The sequence below is a fragment of the Oncorhynchus mykiss genome, chromosome 26, assembly GCF_013265735.2.
Source record: "Oncorhynchus mykiss isolate Arlee chromosome 26, USDA_OmykA_1.1, whole genome shotgun sequence".
Taxonomy (NCBI): domain Eukaryota; kingdom Metazoa; phylum Chordata; class Actinopteri; order Salmoniformes; family Salmonidae; genus Oncorhynchus; species Oncorhynchus mykiss.
Genome location: NC_048590.1, coordinates 44,816,888 through 44,834,784, shown reverse-complemented (window position 1 = coordinate 44,834,784; position 17,897 = coordinate 44,816,888). Strand labels below are relative to the sequence as shown.

At 44.6% G+C, this 17,897-nt stretch overlaps 1 protein-coding gene across 3 annotated transcripts in view; it reads left to right on the top strand.

Moving 5' to 3' along the window:
- The window catches only part of LOC110506903 (A disintegrin and metalloproteinase with thrombospondin motifs 17), a 217,665-nt gene that overhangs the window by 88,248 nt on the left and 111,520 nt on the right, over positions 1-17,897 (top strand). For all 3 annotated transcript variants that reach the window (XM_036964481.1, XM_036964482.1, XM_036964480.1), the window contains exon 7: positions 6,254-6,297. In XM_036964481.1, the coding sequence (XP_036820376.1) occupies positions 6,254-6,297 (44 nt within the window). The remainder of the gene's footprint in view (positions 1-6,253; positions 6,298-17,897) is intronic.

Here is a 17,897-nt window from a genome sequence, read left to right as displayed (position 1 = left end):
TTTACACTGTAGAGGAGGGCAGATATTTAAACTGTAGAGGAGGGTAGATATTTACACTGTAGAGGAGGGTAGATATTTAAACTGTAGAGGAGGGTAGATATTTAAACTGTAGAGGAGGGTAGATATTTAAACTGTAGAGGAGGGTAGATATTTACACTGTAGAGGAGGGTAGATATTTACACTGTAGAGGAGGGTAGATATTTACACTGTAGAGGAGGGTAGATATTTACACTATAGAGGAGGAGTAGATATTTACACTGTAGAGGAGGGTAGATATTTAAACTGTAGAGGAGGGTAGATATTTAAACTGTAGAGGAGGGTAGATATTTACACTGTAGAGGAGGGTAGATATTTACACTGTAGAGGAGGGTAGATATTTACACTGTAGAGGAGGGTAGATATTTACACTATAGAGGAGGAGTAGATATTTAAACTGTAGAGGAGGGTAGATATTTAAACTGTAGAGGAGGGTAGATATTTACACTGTAGAGGAGGGCAGATCTTTAAACTGTAGAGGAGGGGCAGATATTTACACTGTAGAGGAGGGCAGATATTTAAACTGTAGAGGAGGGTAGATCTTTAAACTGTAGAGGAGGGTAGATATTTAAACTGTAGAGGAGGGTAGATATTTACACTGTAGAGGAGGGTAGATATTTACACTGTAGAGGAGGGGCAGATATTTACACTGTAGAGGAGGGTAGATATTTACACTGTAGAGGAGGGGCAGATATTTACACTGTAGAGGAGGGCAGATCTTTAAACTGTAGAGGAGGGTAGATATTTAAACTGTAGAGGAGGGTAGATATTTACACTGTAGAGGAGGGCAGATATTTAAACTGTAGAGGAGGGGCAGATATTTACACTGTAGAGGAGGGTAGATCTTTAAACTGTAGAGGTGGGGCAGATCTTTAAACTGTAGAGGAGGGTAGATATTTAAACTGTAGAGGAGGGTAGATATTTACACTGTAGAGGAGGGTAGATATTTACACTGTAGAGGAGGGGCAGATATTTACACTGTAGAGGAGGGTAGATATTTACACTGTAGAGGAGGGGCAGATATTTACACTGTAGAGGAGGGCAGATCTTTAAACTGTAGAGGAGGGTAGATATTTAAACTGTAGAGGAGGGTAGATATTTACACTGTAGAGGAGGGCAGATCTTTAAACTGTAGAGGAGGGGCAGATATTTACACTGTAGAGGAGGGTAGATATTTACACTGTAGAGGAGGGCAGATATTTAAACTGTAGAGGAGGGTAGATATTTAAACTGTAGAGGAGGGTAGATATTTACACTGTAGAGGAGGGTAGATATTTACACTGTAGAGGAGGGTAGATATTTAAACTGTAGAGGAGGGCAGATATTTAAACTGTAGAGGAGGGTAGATATTTAAACTGTAGAGGAGGGTAGATATTTAAACTGTAGAGGAGGGTAGATCTTTACACTGTAGAGGAGGGTAGATATTTACACTGTAGAGGAGGGTAGATATTTACACTGTAGAGGAGGGCAGATATTTACACTGTAGAGGAGGGCAGATATTTAAACTGTAGAGGAGGGTAGATATTTAAACTGTATAGGAGGGTAGATATTTAAACTGTAGAGGAGGGTAGATCTTTACACTGTAGAGGAGGGTAGATATTTACACTGTAGAGGAGGGCAGATATTTACACTGTAGAGGAGGGCAGATATTTAAACTGTAGAGGAGGGCAGATATTTAAACTGTAGAGGAGGGTAGATATTTACACTGTAGAGGAGGGTAGATATTTAAACTGTAGAGGAGGGTAGATCTTTACACTGTAGAGGAGGGCAGATATTTACACTGTAGAGGAGGGTAGATATTTAAACTGTAGAGGAGGGCAGATATTTAAACTGTAGAGGAGGGCAGATATTTACACTGTAGAGGAGGGCAGATATTTAAACTGTAGAGGAGGGTAGATATTTAAACTGTAGAGGAGGGTAGATATTTACACTGTAGAGGAGGGCAGATATTTAAACTGTAGAGGAGGGTAGATATTTACACTGTAGAGGAGGGTAGATATTTAAACTGTAGAGGAGGGTAGATATTTACACTGTAGAGGAGGGTAGATATTTAAACTGTAGAGGAGGGTAGATATTTAAACTGTAGAGGAGGGTAGATATTTAAACTGTAGAGGAGGGTAGATATTTAAACTGTAGAGGAGGGTAGATATTTACACTGTAGAGGAGGGTAGATATTTACACTGTAGAGGAGGGTAGATATTTAAACTGTAGAGGTGTGGCAGATCTTTAAACTGTAGAGGAGGGTAGATATTTAAACTGTAGAGGAGGGCAGATATTTAAACTGTAGAGGAGGGTAGATATTTACACTGTAGAGGAGGGTAGATATTTAAACTGTAGAGGAGGGTAGATATTTACACTGTAGAGGAGGGTAGATATTTAAACTGTAGAGGAGGGTAGATATTTAAACTGTAGAGGAGGGTAGATCTTTACACTGTAGAGGAGGGTAGATATTTACACTGTAGAGGAGGGTAGATATTTACACTGTAGAGGAGGGCAGATATTTACACTGTAGAGGAGGGCAGATATTTAAACTGTAGAGGAGGGTAGATATTTAAACTGTATAGGAGGGTAGATATTTAAACTGTAGAGGAGGGTAGATCTTTACACTGTAGAGGAGGGTAGATATTTACACTGTAGAGGAGGGCAGATATTTACACTGTAGAGGAGGGCAGATATTTAAACTGTAGAGGAGGGCAGATATTTAAACTGTAGAGGAGGGTAGATATTTACACTGTAGAGGAGGGTAGATATTTAAACTGTAGAGGAGGGTAGATCTTTACACTGTAGAGGAGGGCAGATATTTACACTGTAGAGGAGGGTAGATATTTAAACTGTAGAGGAGGGCAGATATTTAAACTGTAGAGGAGGGCAGATATTTACACTGTAGAGGAGGGCAGATATTTAAACTGTAGAGGAGGGTAGATATTTAAACTGTAGAGGAGGGTAGATATTTACACTGTAGAGGAGGGCAGATATTTAAACTGTAGAGGAGGGTAGATATTTACACTGTAGAGGAGGGTAGATATTTAAACTGTAGAGGAGGGTAGATATTTACACTGTAGAGGAGGGTAGATATTTAAACTGTAGAGGAGGGTAGATATTTAAACTGTAGAGGAGGGTAGATATTTAAACTGTAGAGGAGGGTAGATATTTAAACTGTAGAGGAGGGTAGATATTTACACTGTAGAGGAGGGTAGATATTTACACTGTAGAGGAGGGTAGATATTTAAACTGTAGAGGTGTGGCAGATCTTTAAACTGTAGAGGAGGGTAGATATTTAAACTGTAGAGGAGGGCAGATATTTAAACTGTAGAGGAGGGTAGATATTTACACTGTAGAGGAGGGTAGATATTTAAACTGTAGAGGAGGGTAGATATTTACACTGTAGAGGAGGGTAGATATTTAATCTGTAGAGGAGGGTAGATATTTAAACTGTAGAGGAGGGTAGATATTTACACTGTAGAGGAGGGTAGATATTTACACTGTAGAGGTGTGGCAGATATTTAAACTGTAGAGGAGGGTAGATATTTAAACTGTAGAGGAGGAGTAGATATTTAAACGTCTTCGGAGACCGTCCCAATATGTACCCTTTCAGTTTTGGTTAAAGTCTCTCTCTGCCTCACTATGTCTCTGTCTCTCTGTCTCTCTCTCTCTCTCTCTGCCTCTCTCTCTGTCTCTCTCTCCCTCACTATGTCTCTGTCTCTCTGTCTCTCTCTCTCTCTCTCTCTGCCTCTCTCCCTCACTATGTATCTCTGTCTCTCTCTCTCTCTCTCTCTCTCTCTCTCTGCCTCTCTCCCTCACTATGTCTCTCTCTCTCTCTCTGCCTCTCTCCCTCACTATGTCTCTCTCTCTCTGCCTCTCTCCCTCACTATGTCTCTCTCTCTCTCTCTGCCTCTCTCCCTCACTATCTCTCTCTCTCTCTCTCTCTCTCTGTCTCTCTCTCTCTCCCTCTCTCCCTCACTATCTCTCTCTCTCTCTCTCTCTCTCTGCCTCTCTCCCTCACTATGTCTCTCTCTCTCTCTCTGCCTCTCTCCCTCACTATGTCTCTCTCTCTCTCTCTCTCCCTCACTATGTCTCTCTCTCTCTCTCTCTCCCTCACTATGTCTCTCTCCCTCTCTCTCTCTCTCTCTCTCTGCCTCTCTCCCTCACTATGTCTCTGTGTCTCTGTCTCTCTCTCTCTCTGCCTCTCTCCCTCACTATGTCTCTCTCTCTCTCTGCCTCTCTATGTCTCTCTGCCTCTCTCCCTCTCTCTGCCTCTCTCTCTCTCTGCCCCTCTCCCTCACTATGTCTCTCTCTCTCCCTCTGCCTCTCTCCCTCACTATCTCTCTCTCTCTCTCTGTCTCTCTCTCTCTCTCCCTCTCTCCCTCACTATGTATCTCTGTCTCTCTGTCTCTCTCTCTCTCTCTGCCTCTCTCCCTCACTAAGTCTCTCTCTCTCTCTGCCTCTCTCCCTCACTATGTCTCTCTCTCTCTCTTCTCCCTCACTATGTCTCTCTCTCTCTCTCTCTCTCTCTCTCTCTCTGCCTCTCTCCCTCACTATGTCTCTGTGTCCCTGTCTCTCTCTCTCTGCCTCTCTCCCTCACTATGTCTCTCTCTCTCTCTCTCTCTGCCTCTCTATGTCTCTCTGCCTCTCTCCCTCTCTCTGCCTCTCTCCCTCACTATGTCTCTCTCTCTCTCTGCCTCTCTCCCTCACTATGTATCTCTCTCTCTCTCTGCCTCTCTCCCTCACTATCTCTCTCTCTCTCTCTCTCTCTGTCTCTCTCTCTCTCTCCCTCTCTCCCTCACTATGTATCTCTGTCTCTCTGTCTCTCTCTCTCTCTCTCTGCCTCTCTCCCTCACTATGTCTCTCTCTCTCTCTGCCTCTCTCCCTCACTATGTATCTCTCTCTCTCTCTCTCCCTCACTATGTCTCTCTCTCTCTCTCTCTCTCTCTCTCTCTCTCTCTGCCTCGCTCCCTCACTATGTCTCTGTGTCTCTCTCTCTCTCTCTGCCTCTCTCCCTCACTATGTCTCTCTCTCTCTCTGCCTCTCTCCCTCACTATGTATCTCTCTCTCTCTCTCTCCCTCACTATGTCTCTCTCTCTCTCTCTCTCTCTCTCTCTCTCTCTCTCTGCCTCGCTCCCTCACTATGTCTCTGTGTCTCTGTGTCTCTCTCTCTCTGCCTCTCTCCCTCACTATGTCTCTCTCTCTCTCTCTCTCTCTCTCTCTCTCTCTCTCTGCCTCTCTCCCTCACTATGTCTCTCTCTCTCTGTGTCTTGCCTACTACTTACAAAGTCACTCTCCACTCAGGGGTTCTACAGCATGACTGCATTCCAAATGGCACCCTATTCCAATAGGGCTCTGGTTAAAGTACTACACTATGTAGGGCATAGGGTGCCATTTGGTATGTAAACCATGTCAAATCACTGCTTAACAGTGGGGACAAAGAGGGTCTTGGGTTCTCAGTGGTGGGAATGAGAGTCCCTGCCTTGTCTCCCTGCATGTACTGGAACGGGCCTTACACGGGTCGGCCGGTCCCCATGGTAACCAACATAAGCTGTGTGTTTGTTTGTGCGTGCATGCGTGCGCATGTGTGCGCGCGCGTGTGTGTGTGTGTGTGTGTGTGTGTGTGCGTGCGTGTGTGCGCGTGCGTGCATGCGCGCGTGTGTTTGTGACTATGCCACAGCGAAGGAGACGTGGAATGTTTGAGTTGAGGGCTGCTAGCTGTTTGTCCAGCATGAACTACAGTACATAGATTAGAGAGAACACAGTCAGGGTGCATTGTACATTAACCCTTCTATGTAGCACTATTCTGGTGTAACGTTGACAGCAAATGGCAGTTAACATTTACACTTAAGTCATTTTCTTCACTTGGTCATGAATTCATGCCAGTGGGAGACTAAGTGACAATTCAACGGAAGTGGAAGTGAAGATTCAACTGGTGGATTGAACTAATAGGCCCAATTAAAATGTTTAAGGTTAAGATTGGGGAGGGGAAGCTGATCCTAGATCTGTCCCTAAGGGAAACTTAGTGTTGATTAGAGAAACACAAAATATGTTTGAAGGAATCTAAATAAATGACATTGTATTGTACATGCTTTAACATACGTGTGGAAAATGTTAAATTGACCCAGATCAGCATCCATGAGAAACTTCACCCTACTCACTTATCAACACAGTAGCATTGCAGGACGAGGTCAGATGGACTCAACTTGTTATAATATTGTTCTTCTCGTTGCAGGACTGACTTCTGCGTGCACAAAGACCAGCCCTGTGACACAGTGGGTGAGGAATCACAACCGTGTGTGTGTGTGTGTGTGTGTGTGTGTGTGTGTGTGTGTATTGAAATAGTCTGTCGGTGGCCCTTGTTGACCTCTGACATTGCTGTCCCCCGGAAAAGGAGAAGCAGGTGACATTTCAACCCGCCTGGTCTGTAAAAACCTCTCAAGCACACAAACACACAAACACACACACACACGCACACGCACGCACACATACACACACACACGCACACAGACACACAAACGCACATGCATGCGGACACACACACACACACTTACACTCTCTCACACACGCACACACGCACACACTTTGGAGATAAGACCACACACGTACTGCAGATAAGACCCTGCTGTATTCTGTCTGTCTCTCCGCCCCACTATAACTGTAATCTGCCTGTCTCTCCACCCCACTGTAACTGTAATCTGTCTGTCTCTCTCTCCGCCCCACTATAACTGTAATCTGTCTGTCTCTCCGCCCCACTGTAACTATAATCTGTCTGTCTCTCCGCCCCACTATAACTGTAATCTGTCTGTCTCTCCACCCCACTGTAACTGTAATCTGTCTGTCTCTCTCTCCGCCCCACTATAACTGTAATCTGTCTGTCTCTCCGCCCCACTGTAACTATAATCTGTCTGTCTCTCCGCCCCACTATAACTGTAATCTGTCTGTCTCTCTCTCCGCCCCACTATAACTGTAATCTGTCTGTCTCTCTCTCCGCCCCACTATAACTGTAATCTGTCTGTCTCTCCACCCCACTGTAACTGTATTCTGTCTGTCTCTCCGCCCCACTGTAACTGTAATCTGTCTGTCTCTCCACCCAACTGTAACTGTAATCTGTCTGTCTCTCCGCCCCACTGTAACTATAATCTGTCTGTCTCTCCGCCCCACTATAACTGTAATCTGTCTGTCTCTCCGCCCTCACTATAACTGTAATCTGTCTGTCTCTCCCCCCTCACTATAACTGTAATCTGTCTGTCTCTCTGCCCCACTGTAACTGTAATCTGTCTCTCTCCCCCCTCACTATGACTGTAATCTGTCTGTCTCTCCCCCCTCACTATAACTGTAATCTGTCTGTCTCTCTGCCCCACTGTAACTGTAATCTGTCTCTCTCCCCCCTCACTATAACTGTAATCTGTCTGTCTCTCCGCCCCACTATAACTGTAATCAGTCTGTCTCTCCCCCCTCACTATAACTGTAATCTGTCTCTCCACCCCACAGCAACTGTATTCTGTCTGTCTCTCCACCCCACTGTAACTGTAATGTGTAATCTGCCCCACTATAACTGTAAAATTACAGAATTTCCACGTGGGCGGGGATATTGGAAATTTAATCAAAGCCTACTAGATGATAAATTGCTTAAAATTAGGACAGAAGAATTTATAACTGACTTTTTCAGACATAACATAGGTACATCTGATCCCCTTATTGTGTGGGACACTTTTAAATGTGCCTTTAGAGGCCATGCAATTCACTACTCATCTATAAAACAAAAACAATTCACATCAAAAGAGTCCATATTAACAAAGGAAATTAAAGGACTAACAGTACAGTTAGATAGCAATAAAATCTGTACCATAGAGGCACACAATAATCCACTATCGGCATATCTATTTATTATTGCCATCGAAATGTTAGCTGTTAAAATTAGATTAAACAATAATATTAAGGGATTAGAAATCCGTGGCTTAAAAACAAAGAAGTCATTGTACGCTGATGATTCATGTTTTCTTTTAAAACCACAATTAGAATCTCTCCACAGCCTCATAGAGGATCTTGATACTTTTGCTATCCTCTCTGGATTAAATCCAAATTATGATAAATGTTGGATCACTAAAAAAGGCTAATTTTACATTACCATATAGTTTACCAATTAAATGGTCTGACAGAGATGTGGACATACTCGGTATACAAATCCCAAAAGAAAGAAATCATCTCACTCTAATACATTTTTATAGAAAGTTCGCAAAAATAGATAAGATCTTGCTACCATGGAAAGGAAAATACCTGTCTATTTGTGGGAAAATCACCCTGATTAACTCTTTAGTCACATCACAGTTTACCTATTTGCTTATGGTTTTGCCTACACCAAAGATTCTATTTTATTTGGAACGGCAAGCCAGACAAAATGAAAAGGGCCTATTTATATAACGAATATGAATTTGGAGGGCAGAAATTATTAAATATTAAAGCATTAGACCTCTCACTAAAGGCTTCAGTCATACAAAAGTTATACTTAAATCCAAACTGGTTCTCTAGTAAATTGGTAGGAATGTCTCATCCTATATTCAGGAAGGGCCTTTTCCCCTTTATTCAGATTACACCTGCTCACTTTCGGTGGTTTGGAAAGGAAATAATCTCCAAAATATCTTTATTATTTAAACAATGTATTAAAGAACATAAATGGTTAAAGAAAAGTGTGATAAATAAAAACATATACCAATTTCATTTAAGGAACAAAAAATTGACAGCTGTGCCATATAAATTGCAAAATAATTTTGAAGAGATTTTTTATGTACCCATTCCATGGCATATGGTTTATGAATTGATACGCAAAACAACGGCAGATTCAAAACTTCAATTTTTTAAATTGTTATTATTATACAAAATTCTTGCAACCAATAGAATGTTATATATATATGGGGGATACAATCTTCCCAGCTCTGCAGATTCTGCTGTGAGGAGGCAGTCATTAGATCATTTATTTTGGTATTGTCCATATGTAGCTCGTTTTTGGTCACAGGTCCAGGAAAGGCTGAAGAATTGCAACATTTGCCTAGAACTAACGCTGCAGATAGCAATACTGGCTGATTTGAAAAGCCATAGTCATTCAATCAATAATATAATAATTATTTTAGCAAAAATATATATTTTTCATTTATAATCTGTAGAAACTATGAGAATAGAAAGGTTCAATACGTTTGTGAAGCATCACAGCACAGTTGAACAATATATGGCAAATAGAAATCCAAAATGGATGATGTTGAGAGATAGATGGGAGGGGTTGAATGGAGCTGAAGGGAGGGACTGGATGATGTTGAGAGATAGATGGGAGGGGTTGAATGGAGCTGAAGGGAGGGACTGGATGATGTTGAGAGATGGATGGGAGGGGTTGAATGGAGCTGAAGGGTGGGACTAATAGCAAGGTAAACATGTAGAACATACGGGGTCTGTAAAATGTATACAGGTTCAGAACTTTTGTGAAATAGCACAGTTACAAATAGAAATCAAACTGGATGGACATCAGAAATAGAGGAAGGACTAAAAACAAACACAATATAACTATTGTAAAATAGTTTATATTAGATAAATAAACTGAAGGTAGAAGCCTAAGTGTTATTGTTAATTAGTTTACTCCAATTGGGGGAAGGGTGGTAGGGTTTGCGGGGAATAATAAAGGTATATTCTAAAAAAAGTATGTCTATATGTGTGTATGTATATATGTGTATATGTATGCATGCGTATATGTATATGGATATTTATATTTACCCCAAAAATATATGGGGGATTGGAAATGATGCAGACAATTACATTGATGGAAGCAACATTCTTTCCGTAATATTAAGATGATCCACCCCTTAAGAAAAAAAATAAAAATAAAAATACATTTTAAAAAACTGCTACAGCCTCTTAAGTAATTAATTTGCAATAAAATGCAAATTAATTACTTAAAAATCATACAATGTGATTTTCTGGATTTTTGATTCCGTCTCTCACAGTTGAAGTGTACCTTTGATAAAAATTACAGACCTCTACATTCTTTGTAAGTAGGAAAACATGCAAAATCGGCAGTGTATCAAATACTTGTTCTCCCCACTGTACCACTACTACCACTACTACCACCTACCACTACTACCACTACTACCCCTTACCACTACTACCACTACTACCACTACTACCACTACTACCACTACTACCACTACTACCACCTACCACTACTACCACTACTACCACTACTACCACCTACCACTACTACCACTACTACCCCTTACCACTACTACCACTACTACCACTACTACCACTACTACCCCCTACCACTACTACCACCTACCACTACTACCACTACTACCACCTACCACTACTACCACTACTACCACTACTACCACCTACCACTACTACCACTACTACCCCCTACCACTACTACCACTACTACCACTACTACCACCTACCACTACTACCCCCTACCACTACTTCCACTACTACCCCCTACCACTACTACCCCCTACCACTACTACCACTACTACCATCTACCACTACTACCACCTACCACTACTACCACCTACCACTACTACCCCCTACCACTACTACCACCTACCACTACTACCACTACTACCCCCTACCACTACTACCACTACTACCACTACTACCACCTACCACTACTACCCCCTACCACTACTTCCACTACTACCCCCTACCACTACTACCCCCTACCACTACTACCACTACTACAACTACTACCCCCTACCACTACTACCACTACTACCCCCTACCACCTACCACTACTACCACTACTACCCCCTACCACTACTACACCCTACCACTACTACCACTACTACCACTACTACACCCTACCACTACTACCACTACTACACCCTACCACTACTACCACTACTACCACCTACCACTACTACCACTACTACCCCCTACCACTACTTCCACTACTACCCCCTACCACTACTACCACTACTACCCCCTACCACTACTACCACTACTACCCCCTACCACTACTACCCCCTACCACTACTACCACTATTACCCCCTACCACTACTACCACTACTACCACCTACCACTACTACCACTACTACCACCTACCACTACTACGCTCTACCACCTACCACTACTACCACTACTACCCCCTACCACTACTACCACTACTACCACTACTACGCTCTACCACCTACCACTACTACCACTACTACCCCCTACCACTACTACCACTACTACACCCTACCACTACTACCCCCGACCACTACTACCACTACTACCACTACTACGCTCTACCACCTACCACTACTACCACTACTACCCCCTACCACTACTACCACTACTACACCCTACCACTACTACCCCCTACCACTACTACCACTACTACCACTACTACACCCTACCACTACTACCCCCTACCACTACTACCACTACCACTACTACCACTACTACCCCCTACCAATACTACCACCTACCACTACTACCACTACTACCCCATACCACTACTACCACTACTACCACCTACCACTACTACCACTACCACCCCCTACCACCTCTACCACTCCTACCCCCTACCACTACTACCACCTACCACTACTACCACTACTACCCCCTACCACCTCTACCATTACTATCCCCTACTACCACTACCATTACTACCACTACCACTACTACTACTACCACTACTATCCCCACCATTACTACCACTACCACTACTACCACTACTATCCCCTACCACTACTACCACTACTATCCCCTACCATTACTACCACTACTACCCCTACCACCTCTACTCCCTACCACTATTACCCCCTACCACTACTACCCCTTACCACTACTACCCCCTACCACCTCTACCCCTTACAACTACTACCCCTTACAACTACTGCCACTACTACCCCCTACCACTACTACCCCTTACAACTACTGCCACTACTATCCCTTACCACTACTACCACTACTACCCCTTACAACTACTACCACTACTCCCCCTACCACTACTACCCCCTACCACTACTGCCACTACTACCACTACTACCACTTCTACCACTACTACACCCTACCACAACTACCACTACTACCACTACTACTCACTACCCCTACCACCTCTACCCCTTACCACTATTACCCCCTACCACTACTACCCACTACCACTACTACCACTACTACCACCTACCACTACCACCCCTTACAACTACTGCCACTACTACCCCTACCACCTCTACCCCCTACCACTACTACCACCTACCACTACTACCCCTTACAACTACTGCCACTACTACCCCTACCACCTCTACCCCCTACCACTATTACCCCCTACCACTACTACCACTACTACCCCCTACCACCTCTACCCCCTACCACTACTACCCCCTACCACCTCTACCCCCTACCACTATTACCCCCTACCACTACTACCCCTTACAACTACTGCCACTACTACCCCCTACCACTACTGCCACTACTACCACATACATGAAATTAGAGTAGGCCCTCTTTTTGTTCACCTGGAAAATCCATTATCAACTTTTCATGTAATTTACCTACCACTACTACCACTACTACCCCCTACCACTACTACCACTACTACACCCTACCACTACTACCCCCTACCACTACTACCCCCTACCACTACTACACCCTACCACTACTACCACTACTACACCCTACCACTACTACCACTACTACCACTACTACACCCTACCACTACTACCACTACTACACCCTACCACTACTACCACTACTACCACTACTACCACCTACCACTACTACCACTACTACCCCCTACCACTACTACCACTACTACCACTACTACCACTACTACCACTACCACTACTACCCCCTACCACTACTACCCCCTACCACTACTACCACTATTACCCCCTACCACTACTACCACTACTACCACCTACCACTACTACCACTACTACCACCTACCACTACTACCACCTACCACTACTACCCCCGACCACTACTACCACTACTACCACTACTACCCTCTACCACCTACCACTACTACCACTACTACCCCCTACCACTACTACCACTACTACACCCTACCACTACTACCCCCTACCACTACTACCACTACTACCACTACTACACCCTACCACTACTACCCCCTACCACTACTACCACTACCACTACTACCACTACTACCCCCTACCAATACTACCACCTACCACTACTACCCCCTACCACTACTACCACTACTACCACCTACCACTACTACCACTACCACTACTACCCCCTGCCACCTCTACCACTACTACCCCCTACCACTACTACCACCTACCACTACTACCACTACTACCCCCTACCAATACTACCACCTACCACTACTACCACTACTACCCCCTACCACTACTACCACTACTACCACCTACCACTACTACCACTACCACTACTACCCCCTACCACCTCTACCACTACTACCCCCTACCACCTCTACCATTACTATCCCCTACTACCACTACCATTACTACCACTACCACTACTACTACTACCACTACTATCCCCACCATTACTACCACTACCACTACTACCACTACTATCCCCTACCACTACTACCACTACTATCCCCTACCATTACTACCACTACTACCCCTACCACCTCTACCCCCTACCACTATTACCCCCTACCACTACTACCCCTTACCACTACTACCCCCTACCACCTCTACCCCTTACAACTACTACCCCTTACAACTACTGCCACTACTACCCCATACCACTACTACCCCTTACAACTACTGCCACTACTACCCCTTACCACTACTACCACTACTACCCCTTACAACTACTACCACTACTCCCCCTACCACTACTACCCCCTACCACTACTGCCACTACTACCACTACTACCACTTCTACCACTACTACACCCTACCACAACTACCACTACTACCACTACTACTCACTACCCCTACCACCTCTACCCCCTACCACTATTACCCCCTACCACTACTACCCCCTACTACTACTACCACTACTACCACCTACCACTACTACCCCTTACAACTACTGCCACTACTACCCCTACCACCTCTACCCCCTACCACTATTACCCCCTACCACTACTACCACTACTACCCCCTACCACCTCTACCCCCTACCACTACTACCCCCTACCACCTCTACCCCCTACCACTATTACCCCCTACCACTACTACCCCTTACAACTACTGCCACTACTACCCCCTACCACTACTGCCCCCTTCCACTGCTACCCCTTACAACTACTGCCACTACTACCCCTTACTACTACTACCACTACTACCCCTTACAACTACTACCCCTTACAACTACTGCCACTACTACCCCTACCACCTCTACCCCCTACCACTACTACCCCCTACCACTACTACCCCTTACAACTACTGCCACTACTACCCCCTACCACTACTACCCCTTACAACTACTGCCACTACTACCCCTTACCACTACTACCACTACTACCCCCTACCACTACTACCCCTTACAACTACTACCACTACTCCCCCCTACCACTACTACCCCCTACCACTACTGCCACTACTACCACTTCTACCACTACTACACCCTACCACAACTACCACTACTACCACTACTACCACTACCCCTACCACCTCTACCCCCTACCACTATTACCCCCTACCACTACTACCCCCTACCACTACTACCACTACTACCCCCTACCACTACTACCACTACTACCCCCTACCACCTCTACCCCCTACCACTACTGCCACTACTACCACTACTACCACTTCTACCACTACTACACCCTACCACAACTACCACTACTACCACTACTACCCCCTACCACCTCTACCCCCTACCACTACTACCCCCTACCACTACTACCACTTCTACCACTACTACACCCTACCACAACTACCACTACTACCACTACTACCACTACTACCTACCACTACTACCACATACATGAAATTAGAGTAGGCCCTCTTTTTGTTCACCTGGAAAATCCATTATCAACTTTTCATGTAATTTATGATCAGGATCTCCCTAAAAGCCTCTGGTGGTGTGCAGTGATAACCCCACCTGGCAGGTGTGTGAGTGTGAGGAACTTTGACTTCCTCTGCTTTGAAGCTCACTCATACTTTCTGCTGGTGTGTGTTCCTCGCCTGCAGCCATGGTTTGAGCTCCTGAGATCAAGATCTAACAGTAACTGTACTGTGTGTGTTTTGTGTGTGTACTGTGTGTGTGTACTGTGTGTGTGTACTGTGTGTGTGTACTGTTTGTGTACTGTGTGTGTACTGTGTGTGTGTAATGTGTGTGTGTACTGTGTGTGTAATGTGTGTGCTGTGTGTGTGCTGTGTGTACTGTGTGTGTGTCTTCTCACACCATCCAACACCCCTGGTTGTATTGTAAACATACTAACACATACACTGGTCAGTGACCCTAGTCTGTTAATCTCTGACTCTCTCGACCCTAGCTGAGTGAAATACCTGTTTCCATCCCTCCTTTCTTCTCTTCTATTTTTCTGTCCGTTATCCTCTCTTCTCATTCAGCTGGTTCTCTCCTCCTTTCAACAACATGTTCTGACATGGATGTGGTCTGTTTGTTCACACTGAGTACTTCTCTATCCACCCCCATTCTACCCTCCCTCACTTTCCACCAACTCCCTCCCTCCCTCCCTCCCTCCCTCCCTCCCTCCCTCCCTCCCTCCCTCCCTCCCTCCCTCCCTCCCTCCAATCAACTCAAGCTGTATATATACAGCACATTTCAGAAATGGAATGCTATACAATGTGCTTTATAGGAAGAAAAATAATTCAAACTGAAATATCTACTACACAACAAACATAAGATAAAAATGTAAAGAATTAACAATAAAAACTGAATGGCTAAAAAACATCCTAAGGAAAAGCAAAGCTAAACATATGCGTTTTAAGACTCTTTTAAATATGTCCACAGTTTCAGCCCCCCTCAGATTCTCTGGCAGGCTGGTCCAGAGGCTGCGGGCATAGTAACTAAAGGCTGCCTCTCCATGCCTCTTGGTCCTAGGCTTTGGGAGAGTTAAAAGGCCAGAGGACCTGAGGGACCTACTGGGTACATAACGAAAAAGCATGTCTGACATGTATTGGGGTGCACGATCGTGGATTGATTTAAAAACCATTAGAAGAATCCTAAAATGAATTGTAAAACTGTCAGCCCGTGCAGAGACCTTAACATCGGTGTAATGTGTGCTGTCCTTCCCTCCCATAGGAATCTTATATATGTTTTGGGATGATATAATATCCGTTTTGAGGTGTTCAGAGGCCCATTGTGAGGTTGGGTTGTTTCAAAAGGGACTGTTGACCACTATCATCTACCATAATACCACATTGGTACCCCAGGTAATCTTAGGTTTTATTACTGCATTGTTGGAACTAGAAGCACAAGCATTTCGCTACCCTCGCATTAACATCTGCTAACCATGTCACCATGTGACACATAAAATGTGATTTGATTTGATAATGGAAACATAGCAAGCTGAAAGCCCCTCTGATGTCATCATCTCAAGGGCTCTCCTGTCTGTCACTCCTGGGTCTCTCTTGACACCCGTTGTGGTTCTTGTCTTTGGAACAGGTGACTCTGTTAGCAGCAAAACATCAGTAAAGGGGAGAATATTCTGGATGACTCTGATTGGTCCTGTTTTCCTCAGTCTCTCTCAGTTCTGTGTCTCATGCATTATTATCATCGTAATGGTGTGAAACCTGCAGCCACTAGTCATGCCTGGTCCTGCTATTTACCAGACTGTACTACACAGTACCATTACTGTAAGGGTTAAACCTTAAACTCTGGTTCTAATCTGTACCATTTCTGTAAGGGTTAAACCTTAAACTCTGGTTCTAATCTGTACCATTTCTGTAAGGGTTACACCTTAAACTCTGGTTCTAATCTGTACCATTACTGTAAGGGTTAAACCTTAAACTCTGGTTCTAATCTGTACCATTACTGTAAGGGTTAAACCTTCAATGCCTGGTCCTAATCTGTACCATTACTGTAAGGGTTAAACCTTAAACCCTGGTCCTAATCTGTACCATTACTGTAAGGGTTAAACCTTAAACCCTGGTCCTAATCTGTACCATTACTGTAAGGGTTACACATTAAACTCTGGTCCTAATCTGTACCATTACTGTAAGGGTTAAACCTTAAACTCAGGTCCTAATCTGTACCATTACTGTAAGGGTTAAACCTTTAATTCCTGAACCCAACCTGTACCATAACTGTAAGGGTTAAACCTTATGCTAACCTCATGCTAGGTACAATGTTGTACCATAAATCTACTATCTACATTAGGTAATCTTCCTATAGGGAATTTGAACGAGAACACTCCTGCTCTTTGTGCTACTATGCCAAACTATAATCACAGGCTCATAAAAAGCTCTGTTCCGTCTCTCTCCCTCTCCTTCTGCTTCTCTCCACCTCTCCCCTCTCATTCTGCTTCTCTCCCCTCTCATTCTGCTTCTCTCCACCTCTCCCCTCTCCTTCTGCTTCTCTCCACCTCCCCCCTCCTCCTGCTTCTCTCCACCTCTCCCCTCTCCTTCTGCTTCTCTCCACCTCCCCCCTCCTCCTGCTTCTCTCCACCTCTCCCCTCTCATTCTGCTTCTTTCCACCTCTCCCCTCTCATTCTGCTTCTCTCCACCTCCCCCTCTCCTCCTGCTTCTCTCCACCTCTCCCCTCTCATTCTGCTTCTCTCCACCTCTCCCCTCTCATTCTGCTTCTCTCCACCTCTCCCCTCTCCTTCTCTCCACCTCCCTCCTCTCCTCCTGCTTCTCTCCACCTCCCCCCTCTCCTCCTGCTTCTCTCCACCTCCCCCTCTCCTCCTGCTTCTCTCCACCTCTCCCCTCTCCTCCTGCTTCTCTCCACCTCTCCCCTCTCATTCTGCTTCTCTCCACCTCTCCCCTCTCCTTCC